The sequence below is a fragment of the Condylura cristata genome, unplaced genomic scaffold (genome assembly GCF_000260355.1).
Source record: "Condylura cristata isolate star-nosed mole 26May11 unplaced genomic scaffold, ConCri1.0 scaffold00009, whole genome shotgun sequence".
Lineage (NCBI taxonomy): Eukaryota > Metazoa > Chordata > Mammalia > Eulipotyphla > Talpidae > Condylura > Condylura cristata.
The window spans coordinates 24422219-24436145 of NW_004567110.1; the positions used below are offsets into that span (position 1 = coordinate 24422219).

Consider the following 13927-nt stretch of genomic DNA (forward strand, 5'->3'; position numbering starts at 1 on the left):
GCGCGGTGTGGGCGGAGGCAGGCGCTTGGGCACTTCGCGCTCTCCGCTGCGTGAAGTGCAGCTCTCTTTGCCCGGCTGTCTCTCGCCACGGTCTGCGGGCTTCGCTCCAGCGCCTCGGCGTCTGCGTTCGGGCGCCGGTCCCGGAAGTGGGCTCGCGCCCCGCGGTTTCAGCGGTGGGACGGCGGCGGTCGCCACGGTGGCAGCCACAGCCTCTCGTCCTACCTCCGCGGCCCTAGACGCCGTGGTATCGGCGGGCCCCGAGCCTATGACAGGCCAGGGCCAGCCGGCGTCTGGGTCGCCGGCGTGGAACACGGTGTTTCGCCACGTCCGATATGAGAACCTGGTGGCGGGCGTGAGCGGTGGGGTCCTGTCCAACCTCGCGCTGCACCCGCTCGACCTCGTGAAGATCCGCTTTGCTGGTGAGAGCAGCTATTGGCCCCTGGGTTCCTTTACTTTATTCTCTCACCCAGATCGGGGTGATAAAGATGGGGAAGAGGGCCTTGATCGCCCCTTTTCCCTTACCAAGAAGCCCGGGTTGAAGATGTTTACCGGGAATAGATTTGGTGCAGGGGAGCCTGCGAATCTGGCTACTGTGGTCCCGGCTCCCCAAGACTTAAGATAGGCGGGAGCATTGGAGAGATAAGTCTGGTGTAAAATGTGGGATTCAGAACCTGGCTTGTAATATGAGCCTGGCTTGTAATACGAACGGGATTGCCACATTTTAGGACTAAGCTTTCACACTTGCAAATCTTTCACTTTTGGAGGTACTTTGATACCTCATGGTAACCACGTGTTTGGCAACTGCACCCAGAGGAAAATGCAATTGCTTGGGGTGAGATATAATCCTCCGCAGGCAGTTGGAAATACATTTGGTGTAGAATTCTCTTCAAGATTTGTTTTTTGTCATTCATAAGCGTGGAAGAAGATCCTGCGAAAAAAGAATAACTAGAATTCAAATACAATTCATTTTACTTAGGTTAAGTGTATTAAGTATATCAAAATCAACAAAATCCTTTAGTTTGTAAAGCTAACACTAAATTCTGGAAAAGGTAGCTTGAAAAAAGGTTTTGCCGACTTTATTTGTAAATTAATTTCCTGGCAGTTCAGTTTTTACTAGAAGTAAAGCTTTACTTTTAGTGAGATCTGCAGAAGTGACTTGATTCGATTCACCAGGTATATATTTTTTCTGATATTATTTGTGGATTGTGATATCCGAGCACCTAAAAAAGTTCTTGCCCTCGAGCAATTTATAGTCTTAATTGTAATTCGAGACTTAGTCATATAAAAGATAATGCTGGACAACATAAAACTAAAGGGCACATGGAATAAATCCAAATGACTAAATTATGAGTAGAGGTAGACTATTAGACTATTAAGATGATGAGTTACTGAAGACTGTATCTACATAGGTTCAGTAGGTACTTAGAAATGAACACACCTCAGCCATTTAAAAAGACAGAATACTGTTTTTTGATTTAAAAAAGTGGATGATTGTGTTAAGTGACATCAGTTAGAAAATGAAAGACGGTTTCCAGGTAATTTCACTGATTTGTAAAATATAAATAGCCAATTTCACTGATTTGTAAAATATAAATAGCCAAATAAAACAAACTAGCATGATACAACGAACATAACTGTAGATTCTGAAAAATATTGTGGATACCAGAGGGTAATATGACAGCGTATTAGCACCGGAACTTTGGGGGTGAGTGGAGCATGTGTACCTGTTGAAGTGTGAAGTTATAGTCCCAAAACTATGTAAATAAATGGCAAATACTGATTTTTTTAAATAAAAATAAAATAATTTTATTTAAGAAATGAAACTGGGGATAAGGGAAGTAGTTTAAAGCTTGGGTGACAGGTTAGAAGATAACTCCGATATAGGATATGAAAGTCAGAAGTGGGGATTGTGGCATCTCTTTCTAGTTTTAAGATATAATTTTAAATTAAGAATGATGAGAAAGAACCCCAAAAATAATAACATGAATGAGGTATAAAAATAGAAATATTCTAATATCTGATCGCCTACCAATCAGTAAGTTAATCAAGGAATCAACATGTCAAGTCTAATAACAAGAATAGCACTATCAGGTTTTATATGTACATGGTATAACAAGCTCCACAGTAGCATAAATTAACTTTATGATTGAATGTTTGCATGACCTTAAGGTCTTTATATGTATTAACTCACTTGATCCTTTATAATTTTTAGAGTTAGGTTCTATTGTCTTTTCCATTTCATAGATTAGAAAACTCAGGGACAGCAAAGTCAGGAAGTTTCCTCAGGGTTACACAGGAAATGTTGACATCAGGATTTCAAACTCAGGAAGTCTGATTGCAAAGTATATTATCCCTTTGAAACCATAGGTGCATAGCTTATTATTGTTTAAGGGTCAGATGTTAGGAGTGGAAATGAAAATAGTTCTAGAAAGTTAAGCTGCCAAATTACACAGCCTTCATTCCATGAGGAAAAAAAAAAACAACAGAAGCCAAGTCTGGATGTTAGAAATAAAATCAGTTCTTCAGAAATGCAAAAACTGTACTCAGGATTGCAGTTGAAGCTACAGGGTGATTTGAGAACCATTCCTGTTGAGTGGAAGAAGTGCCTATATAAAACTCAGCGTTTAAAAAGGATGCTGCAGAGGAAATTTGATGGCTAGAGAATCAGGAAAAGTGTAGCATATAACTAGTCCATAGAAGAGTGTTTCAGGGGGTAAAAAACATCAGATGCTACTAAAGGATTAGTAAAAAAGAGGCTCAAAAGTGCACTTGAAGGTCTCGATCTAGAGAGCACTTGGAGTAATTTGTGGAAGCCCAAACCAAATTGCAATGGATTGAGAAGCTTTGGAGCTAAGATTGTAGCTATCTGTTCTAGGAGCTTAACTGATAAGAAGATAGGATCAAAGAGGAAGCTCTCAGGAGATACTTCAGAGTGTTTATATTTGGGGGTGGAAGCACTCACTAAAAGCAAGGAAGAGATTGAGGTGGAGCAGGAAAATGAGGAGTGCAGTTTCTAGAGCAGTTAGATACAAAATCCAGGTTTCTGACAACACTTAGTGTACTTGCTGTAACATTGTCAGGTTAGAAATAGGCTTTCCTCCCTTTGTTAGCCATGGTAAATAGTGGCTCTTCTTTCCAGGCACCATTCCCCTCATAGGAGAGTAGTGACTAGTGAACTGTACATATGGGTAATGATCTATAATTTGTGGAGAGGTTCTGGGGGGCGGTTTCAGTTAGTATTTGTGATCTTAAATGTCTTTGACCCAGTTAATTCCCCTTTTAATAGCTAACTCAAAGAACTTAGGAATTGTACTAAATGTTGAATAGAATATTCTCTAGAGAACTTTTACTAGTGATTTACAGAAATGAGAACTTTTCTGTGAGGACAATAACTACAAATACAGAATATTTGATGAGCAAAACCATCAAGGTGTTTAAAACTTATTTTTTGCAGGTCTATCAAATAACTAGTAGGAATTCTCATAATATGCTCTGGAGGGGGTGGGAGAAGTATGAAAAACTGTATAGTAAAATACAAACTTAAAAATATTTAATCTAAATTATAAACTTGGCATTCTTGTTAATCCCATTTCCTTGTAGGAAACAGGAATCACACTTGATTTAAGATAATTCTGGGATGTAGTTGTTCTTAAAAGATTGTTTACAAAAATATGAGCAGATTATATGAAAATCACAATGGATACTGCAGTATTTTAGCCATAGAACTGGGCTGTTGCTCGCTGAACAGTCAAAGAACAAGGGGAGTCATTGGATGAGGGCAGTCTTGAAGGAGCGGTGACCTTCAGTAGAGGACCAAAGCTAGCCCAGGGCCACCCCATAGAAAAAGCACACGTCAGAGTGGCTCTGTTCCAGGCTCGCAGTCAAGTGAGTCACGTGAATTTTCTTATTTCCCAGTACATATAAGTTATGCTAACATATACAATAGGTACATACACTGTATTAATAAGGCAAAACATATGTTTAAAAACAAATGTTTATACCTTAACCTGAAAATATTTTATTACTAAAATATACTAGCCATCATCTGAGCCTTTAGATCATAATCTTTTTCCTGGCAGAGGTGTTTGTAAAAAACATTATCTTCAGATACTGTGAGATAAAGTGAATGTCAATAAGGTCTCTGCAAATACCTGCATCTGCTCGTACATTTCTCTGATCTCATGTCAGGGCTCCCTACTAACCCAATTCAACTAAAAGCTAGATGGCTCTGGAGCAAAGCATGGCAGAGTGGATCTAGACAGGAAACAGGAGGTGTTCAGGATATGTTAATTAAAGAAATATATACTGAGACTGCAATATACAAGCACTATGTATGAAGTAGCAGTGTTGCGCTGACGTACTAGTTCTTGCCCCATAGCATCTTCCTACTGGGAAGCCAGAATAATTGAAAAAGTGCAGTAAGAAGTGTTTTAATATAATAGAGAAAATATGGTACACTGTGGGAGCAAAGAAATGGCTTCATTTAGGGGATAGGAAAAAGCTCACCTGGTGAAATGATTAAACTGAGGCCTGAAAAAAGGAATCAAAGCTAAATGGAGGAGTAGTGAGTGAGAAGACAGAGAATGTTCAGAGCACCTATGCAAAAACCTTACAGTCATAGTTTGTATAAAGACTAAAAGTTGTTGAACATTCTAACAATTTTCACCAAATGAAAAGATGTAGATGTCAGTGAACCTGTGCAGTAATTTCAGTAAGGCAGCGTTGTGTGCAGGGAGACACTAGAGAGACTGGGGCTCTGGATAGAAATGAGTGATGGAGAGTCCTAAGTACTATGTTAAGGAGGTTATTATATGCTGCAGAATAGTTTTAATAAGTGAAGTTTTGAAGTGAGTGTTTCAAGAAGGGTTATTTAACCTACAACAAAATAAATTGGGGGTTGGGAGCAGCCAGGTCCTTTGCAGCAAACCTACAGGCAGAAAGATTCATTGAAATTGAATTGCTGTCAATAGTTAGGAAATGGAATCTTGAAGTAGGATGATGCAGTGTGACCTGAGAATCAAGTCCACGAGAGACTGATCAACCAGCACCTTAGAAGGCTTCTTAATTGATAAGAAGGTGTGGAGTGCCATCAGGTTTCTGACACAAGCATCTGCGAAGCTGGTAGTGCCATGTATTGAGTCATTGGGAACACTGGAATAAGAGCAGCTTTCTGACTGGGGAAAACCCCTAGTTCAACTTTAGATCTGTTTATGTAGAATATCTACATTCAGCTTTTGTTGGTCACATCTGTCTGCATAGATGTGAAGGTTGACGAAAGGTCTGGCTTAGAGAAAGAGAACTGACACTTCCATTCACAGACAAAAAAGGGGGGGGGAATACACCACAGAAAGGGCAGTCATATCTGAGTGGTGTCATTTTCATCTTTATTCCTTTCTATATTTTGTAAATCACTTCTTGCTTTTTTTTTTTTTAAGATTTATTTATGCTTACAGAACTGGGGTACAGACCAGAGGTGTGGTAGGTTGAGAGGGTTCACCAGAGACAGAATGGGGAGCAGAACAGGCAGATCTATGAAATAACACTGCTGAGGGGAGTAGTGGGTGGGTCAGGAGACATCTGCCACACCATATGGGGCACCTCCCTGGCTGGCCAGGATCGAACTCGTGCTACAGTAGCTTTAGAGAGCTTCATACTGCAGTGTTTTTAACCTGTTGCACCATAAGAGAGGCCCCATAAATCGCTTTCTTTTTAAAGCAATCTCATTCCCTGAAGATACCTACTATTAACTACATGAAGTGTTTCAGTTCACTCCTTTTCCTAGGATACCCAAGCATTTATAGAAATACACATGTAGTTGTAGAGAGTAGTTTTAAAGTAAACTAATGATATTCATGTATAAGGCACTCACGTATTAGAGTAGTCCAGAGTATAGGTGTATCATGATTAAACATATCCTTATCATTGTATATTGAGATTGCTTTCATTTGTGCTGTCAAAGAAACTGCTACACGAACTTCCTTCTAAGCACATTTTTGTAGATTTGGGCTGATCTTTCTCTAAGTTGTGTCTTAGAAGAGTAACTGCCAGGTCAAGGGTAACTGCATTTAACTTTTCTTAATAAAAATCTGTCTTCTATACTATTTTAAAAGGGCAGAGGGGTATGGATGTGCCTGTCTCCCTACACCCTCACCAACATTGGCCATTAACAAACCTCAAGTTCTCAATCTGGAAGGCAAAAAGAACTGTTAGTACTTTTGTGTTTTGTCAGTGAAGTTGAACCATCTAGTGCTGCTTGCCATTTTAGTCTGTGGCTTGACAGTCATATAATTTGTCCATTTTTCTTAGAGGCTGTCATTTTCTTAATGGCTTGTGACTGCTTCTCATATATTAGATACAAGGCTCTACCACAAATATTTCCTTCTTCAGTTTCTTCTATGTAGAGTCTTTTGCAAAATGGAAGTTTAAAGTTACTTCGTCAAATAAGTATTAGCTCTTAAGCTTTCAAGATTGATGTGAATTCTTGCTTTGCCCTATCATTTTATTAATTTAGAGTTCCTGAAAATAGTGGATGGAGTAGATACTTTTTCTTCTTTCTGTCCGTGTGCGTGTGTGTGTGTGTGTTGTGGTGGTGGTGGTGGTAGGAAGGGTAAAAAGAGAATTTACAGAAAAAATTTACCTCTATTCTCTGCATTTTGTTTGCTGTCACTCCTCATGTCACTGTTTTTGAGATAACATTTATTTAATACGTTTTAACTGATTTTCAAGATCTACATATACCCTTCAGATGAACGTGCCAAGCCTGTCACCAATACATCCTTAGTCCACCATTGTGCCTTCTACCTTCCCCCTCTAGTAACCTCAATTCTACAATTAGATTTCTAGATTTTGTTTGACTTTATTTGACGCTGTTTTCTCTATGGTCCACATTTAAGTGACACTATCTGGTATTTGTCTTTCTCTTAATATATTTCAACTTGGCACAATCCCCTCCAATTCCATCGATGTTGTTGCAAATGGCAAAACTTTATTTTTTTAATAGCTGTGTACTGTTTCATTGTGTGTGCATACATCTTCTGAATCTACTCAACTATCCTAAGGCAGTCAGGTTGTTTCCATAACTTGGCCTATTGTAAATGGTGTGGCAATGAATTTAGGCTTTGAATCAGTGCTTTTGTATACTTCAGGTGGATACCTAGGGGTGGAATAGCTGGATCATATGGTAGATCTATTTTTAATATTTTGAGAACCTCCATACTGTTCCCCACATCCCCACCAGTATTGTACAAGGATTCTTTTGTCTCCAGATCCTCACCACCACTTGTTCATGATCTTTCTGAGGTGGGCCATTCTCACAGGTGTGAAATTAATATCTTTTTTTTTTAATCCAAATTTTTAGTGAGGACATACTAACCACTTAAAGCTTGAATAAAATCACGAATGTGTTAATTTTAATGTACTAAATAATTTTTCTCTGCCAAAAAAGCTTTTCTTCTAAATTTACCTCCTTCGTTTGAGTGAGTGTGTGATGTTCTAATCTTTATTTGATATTCAGAGCAAGAACTTTGCTTTCACCTAACTTTTTGTGTATCCTTGACTGCAGTGAGTGATGGATTGGAAGTGAGACCGAAATACAAAGGAATTGTGCACTGTTTGACTACCATTTGGAAAATTGATGGACTACGGGGACTGTACCAAGGAGTAACTCCAAATGTGTGGGGTGCAGGTTTATCCTGGGGACTCTACTTTTTCTTGTGAGTAGATTTAGAAGATTTTACAGTATTAAATAAAATGATTTTCGTTTGTTCTCAGTGATTATTACATAATGATGAAGTAAGAAGGCTCATTCTTGACCCTGAATTGGAAGGGTCAGAAGTACAAAATGGCTTATTAGTTTCATGTTCTGTCCAGTTATTGTTTTTGTTCTCTGTCAGAGATATTTGGACTGAAGGAAAGTTAACAGGAAGAAAATGAAAGGATGGGACGGAGAAACACTCTTACAGAAGCCATTCCTGTGAGATGAATTCAGGGAGATGGCTTACTAAAATATATTTGACTCATTGTGAAGTTGGAAAAGCAGAAGGGGGACAGACTGTGGGTCCTTGAAAGAACATATATCACTAGAAGAGCCCTACTGGGAAAAACAAAACAAAACGGTTACTGGCTGAGTTTGAAACTTGTTCCTTCTTAGCTCCTAGTCAACCTGCCCATGTCGTTTGTTTCCTTAGCTCCCTTACTTGTCATATACCATAACCATTTGAAGTAATTAGTGTTGCATATTTACTGAAGAAGTCACAGCCTGCCTGTGGCAGGCGCCTGCAGCTTATTAAATGTACCAGCGCGTGAGAACACAGCATCTTGGCACTGAATGGAGGAAGGAGCAAGTGCCACTCCGCAGTGCACGAAGAGGGATGAGACTCGGGCCATGCGTGCAGATGCAGTTCTTTGTTTTAATAGATGGCATATTTAGCGAAATAGCTTTGCCCTTTCTTTGTGTTATGTATTTTGTGTGCTCCCTCAAATTTTTATGTCAGTATCCATACCAATCTTAAAATACAATTTTAAATGAGCAGACTAAAATTCAGTCTTAATATTTATTCTTAAAATTTTTAGTTCTAACACATACTTACATCAGTGGAACTGTATTTACAAAATCTATTCTGCTGTGAATTTCAGGGTGGCAGGTTCTTCAAAGAGAGTTTCTAAGGCCTGGTGAATTTAAGGATTTCTTTAAAAAGTATACACGTTTCATGTTAAAATCTTACTGGTGAAGTTTGCAAGGATTTAGTTCTAGTCCTCCAAGACCAGGTGGAATTTGTAGCCAAAATAGACTGGTTTGGCTCCGCTGCTGAGAAACAATAGTGACTATTTTCTGCCATATGAAGTCCACTTGTCAGTCTGCCACTCAAGTCAGTCTGCCACTCGAGTGTGGCTGTTTTCCTTCTCTCTCACTTACCCTGTTGGTAACTTTTGCTCACATGCCTGTTTTCCTGATTGTCCACACCAACTCAGTGCCACTTCTTCCTGCAGAGGCCTTCTGTGATCTCATAGCTTCTTACTCTCTTAGCTATTTTCTGTGTCTTTTGTTAAGGTTACTTGTGTGCTGCTTATGGCTTGTTAGTATGCTAAAGAGCAATTGAGTCTTGTATCAGAATTGCCAGCCATAGTTCTTGAACAGAGGCCTTCAGGACATATGTGTTCAATGCTCTTTGTGGTCTTTTGTCTGTTCTGTGCAGTCACTGTACCTCCCCATTACCTCCCCTCCCAATTTTCCTGTCTGTTGTTTTATTAACTGATGTGATTAAAATATTTTACAGATATATTGCTAGCCATATGCATGGTGAGGGAAGCATAGGGGTGATATAACCTCACAGTAAATAAAACATTTCCAGGAAATCAATTCTTAAAGATGATCTTATTTTGAGGTTACATTGAGCATTGACTTATTTGGGGGGTACTAGTTAAGTTACACACACTTTAAAACAGACTTCACTGCTTTAGGAAACCTATGCAGATTTTTATAAAACTATTCCTGTTTCTTTCAGCTATAATGCCATCAAGTCATATAAGACAGAAGGAAGAGCTGAACAGTTAGAAGCAACAGAATACCTTGTGTCAGCTGCTGAAGCTGGTAAGTCAGTATATGAAGTATAAAAATGCCAACTTCCAATTTGATTTTCACTTATTTGCCCTTTTTGTCTTGAACATCAGAGTGTAATTAAGCACATCTAACTATACTAATCTGGTCTCATATTAGTAGGTATTTTGATTACCTAATTATATTTAAAGGTATTTTACTTATCCAGGGAAATATAATTTATAGAAGTTATGAATCTGAAGTAGTTCAAGACAATCAGTATGTCTAAGTATAATTTCAGTTTTTGTATTGCAGTTTATTATAAGAAACTTGGTTAATTGTCTCACATATACCTAATATTCAAAAGTGAAAAAGTCAAACCCATAATCTTTATACCACCTATTTTGAAACTTTGTATACCTTGGTTTCTTAATGTTTACTGTTTGGGTTTAAGTCAATAACTGTCTTACTCCTTTTGAATACCTAGCCACTCACAGGACCAGAATCAAACAGGAATCAAAATATTCGTTCAATAAAGGACTACTTAGGAAACTTGGCATATAAGAAATGAAAGTGGATGATTATAAAATTATCACTTCTGTAAAGAATTTAACTTAGTGCTTTTTACATAGTTTTTTCATTTTTGAGGTATAAGAGCTATTTGACTGGCCTTGAGGAAGATTGTACTAAAGTTGGGGCGAATACATGTGTGCAGATTTTTCAAGTGCTAAGATTTCTGGTCCTTTAACCCTAATCTCCCACGCCTCTGGATTATGCCAGCTCTTACTCCTACATATCTGTTAATCTCCTTATCACAGTACCCTTCAGTCCCCCCCCAGTACTTCTCTACAAGAGGTCACATTATTTAGGAGCCAAGACATCTCTCTTATCTTCAGACCTCAAAGGAAAGGTTTTCACATTTCTATTACCCTGTTAATTTGCTTCACACTAATTGCATGAGAATGTTTTTATGACTACCCCTCTCTCCCCCTCAAATTTCTGTCTACCACTTACCCTAAGACTGTCTCAGAGTCTTGGGTGTACAACACTGTGCAGCCTCATTCTTTACAGGCAGTGACTGTTCTTAATTTGGGTTGTCATAATGGAATATCTGTATGCTAAGTAATCTTATTTAAATCTGATTTTAGGAGCCATGACCCTCTGCATTACAAATCCATTGTGGGTAACAAAAACTCGCCTTATGTTACAGTACAATGGTGTTGTTAACCCCCCACAGCGACAATATAAAGGAATGTTTGATACACTTGTGAAAATATATAAATATGAAGGTGTGCGTGGATTGTATAAGGTAATAAATTATTATCAATATATTTTGAATAACTGACAGTTATAAATTCCTTTAGCTCTAATGTCTGGGTTCTAAATGAACTGTAGTCCTAAAAAAGAAATCAAGCTAGGTTGTAATTTAGCTTATAATATTGCATTGTATGTTAACATGCTTATCTCATTACTGTGAGATGTGTCATGTCACAGATGGGTGTGAGGAAGATGGTCTGAACTTTGCCAATAACACTTTTCATTAAGTCACATTATTCCTTACCCTGTCCCTGAAAGCTGTGGTCTCTTGAGAACTTGGGTAGTTTAGTTTTTCTTTTTTAAATTCTTACCTTTTAGGGATTTGTTCCTGGACTGTTTGGAACATCACATGGTGCTCTTCAGTTTATGGCATATGAATTGTTGAAAGTGAAATATAACCAGCATATCAACAGAGTACCAGAAGCCAAACTGGTAAGACAGTTCTTAAAAACAGTATCATTTACTTTTATGGGCATGATTTAATAGATACACACTTCAGTAGTATTGCCGTGAAGATGCTTACTGACTCTGCTGCTGTTTATATTTTTATAGGCTAATGACATCCAGCTGTTAGAAATAGAGACCCCTAATTGCCTGTGTTTAGAAGGAAAATAGCATCTTGAATGTTTGTTTCCATATATAATTTTAACTTCTGTATTTTTAAAGGAATCCTAAGGAGAAATGTTTTGTGTTGTCTTTTTAGAACACAGTAGAATATATATCTGTTGCAGCACTATCCAAAATATTTGCTGTAGCAGCAACATACCCATATCAAGTGGTGAGAGCTCGTCTTCAGGATCAGCACATGGTATACAAGGGGGTGTTGGATGTGATCAGAAAGACATGGAGGTAAGAGCCTGTGGGGTATCAGAATTGCTTCCAAGAGATAACTCACAAGTCTTAAAATGTCTGGTTGATCCTATTTTTATAGCAAAGGCGAGTGTGCTGGGGCAAAAACTTGACTCGTTGCCTCTCCTTTCCCTTTTTTTATTTACTACATATTAGGGCCATAAACTTACTCTTTGAAGCTTTATTTCTTTGTAAAATTAGATTATCTTGACTAGTAAAGATTTATAAAAATTAAATGAGCTGTCAAATATAATATATATAAATATATTATATATATATATAAAATGTTATAAAATGCTTAAATAGCATTAAAACAAATTCAAAAGAAACATAGTTTAGTATCATTATGATGCTCCTACACCTGCTGCTGGCACCATAACTTTTATAAGATACTTCTCTTTGTATAGAAGAGACTATTGTTCTTAAGCATGGGACTAGTTAAACGTATAGGTAGACATCCCTGTATTTCTCTTCATGCTGAAAGGCCAGAACAGACTATTTAGAATTTCTAAATACATATCAAGTCAGTAAATATTTATTGAGAATAGAAATGACAAGATCCAAGGCTATCTATATTCTTGTTGTAGGCTTAAGGAAATAAAGCTATCATTTATATAAGCTGTGAGGGTTTTTTAATGCCTACATAGACTAATTAATATTGCTGCATGTTCACACATTTAAAGGTATTTGAAAGGTGGTCATCACTAAAGTGCACTATCAGTTCAGTTTGAGATGTCCCTGCCCTCTGTCCCTGAGTCAGCCCACAGGAGGAGTGTGACTCCCACAAGTGGCCCAGAACCCCATTGTTTTCATGACTTTGAAAACATGGATTTAAATCACAGTGAAGTTTGACTGCTAACCCTGTGTTGGTTTAACTTTTTGTATCTTCAAACTAGCTATGTGGAGAATTAAACTTACATCTATTTTTCGCTTTAAAGGAAAGAAGGCATCGGCGGATTTTACAAAGGAATTGCACCTAATTTGATTAGAGTGACGCCAGCCTGCTGTATCACTTTTGTGGTATATGAAAATGTCTCCCACTTTTTGCTTAACCTTAAGGAAAATAGAGAGTAAACTAAAAGGAGTTAATTCCAGTATCTCTGCCCAAGGCAGCCATGTGGCTACCTTGTGCTTAAGATGTAAAACTCAGAAGAATACTGCACAGCACCATGGCTTATCAGGATTGGTCTGTAATCATTATGTGTCGAAGAACTGCTAAGTCATTGTTATGTGTTTCTGCTTTTTGCCTTTCCCATCTGTATGGGACTTGGATATCTCTGCCAGAAATGGGAACCATCAACGCACCGTAAAGCTGACATGAAGCAGAGAATTACACCGATTTCTCCATTTCATTATTCAAGTAGAAGCTGATTTGCACCAATTGCTAAACGGTATAGATGTATGTGCATTACTTTCTGAACTCATTTGCCTGGATTGGCTGTAAAGATCTACCTTTGTGTAATACCAGGAAAACACCCTTTTATAAGAATGTTGTTGCTGTTTTCAAGGATGTAGTGGAAAAGACATTGTCCAAAAACCAGACCATTTTAGAATTGGGAAATCTGAGTGAGAGAAAAAACCCATGATAAATGAGGTTTAGTTTTAATTTAATTGAAATGCACTCATCAGAGAAATTTGGAAATTATGTACGTCCCATAATTTGAGAAATACCTGGCATCTGTTGTCACTCCCATCACTAATTTTCTTATAGAGGCTTTTCTGTAATTTAAAATATAATCCTACCATAATCCAGTTACTTTTTGGAATAGGTACCTAGTGTCTTCTAAGCTTATAAATTTGAAGGTCTAGAATCAAGCTGTGTCATATTAGCTGTGTCACATCAGCCTTATTAACATACTTGGCTTAAAGTCACTTAATGGATTTGCTAATAGGTCATATTATATACAGATACTGGAATAATCAGTATGTGTTTGTTGACAAACTATGTGGAAATAAGAAACTTTTTCCTACTTCAGTTTTTGGGTATATGGGTCTAGATTCTAAATAAATGATTCATCTAAACTGACTGCTGAAATTCAGGCATAAGTACAAATTACATTTATGGTCATTATTGATTTACTTTCATGAGTTGCAGGTAGCTATACATTTAAAGCCTGCCCCCAAAGGACTCCAGGAGAGTGAATATTTCTATCTGTCATAAACATGGCATGAATGAAGTTGCACTACCATCTATTTGTTGTAAATAAAACCGTGGTTTCAAAGCCA

The 13927-nt window shown here is 37.9% G+C and overlaps 1 protein-coding gene across 1 annotated transcript; it reads left to right on the forward strand.

The window, feature by feature from the left end:
- The first annotated feature begins 8 nt into the window (after nucleotides 1–8).
- On the forward strand, nucleotides 9–13927 carry SLC25A32 (solute carrier family 25 (mitochondrial folate carrier), member 32). The gene is made up of 7 exons (XM_004679674.2): nucleotides 9–419; nucleotides 7562–7712; nucleotides 9504–9589; nucleotides 10684–10844; nucleotides 11171–11284; nucleotides 11556–11701; nucleotides 12640–13927. Exons 1-7 carry the CDS (start codon nucleotides 266–268, stop codon nucleotides 12773–12775), a joined length of 948 nt encoding a protein of 315 aa, XP_004679731.1. The 5' UTR covers nucleotides 9–265; the 3' UTR covers nucleotides 12776–13927.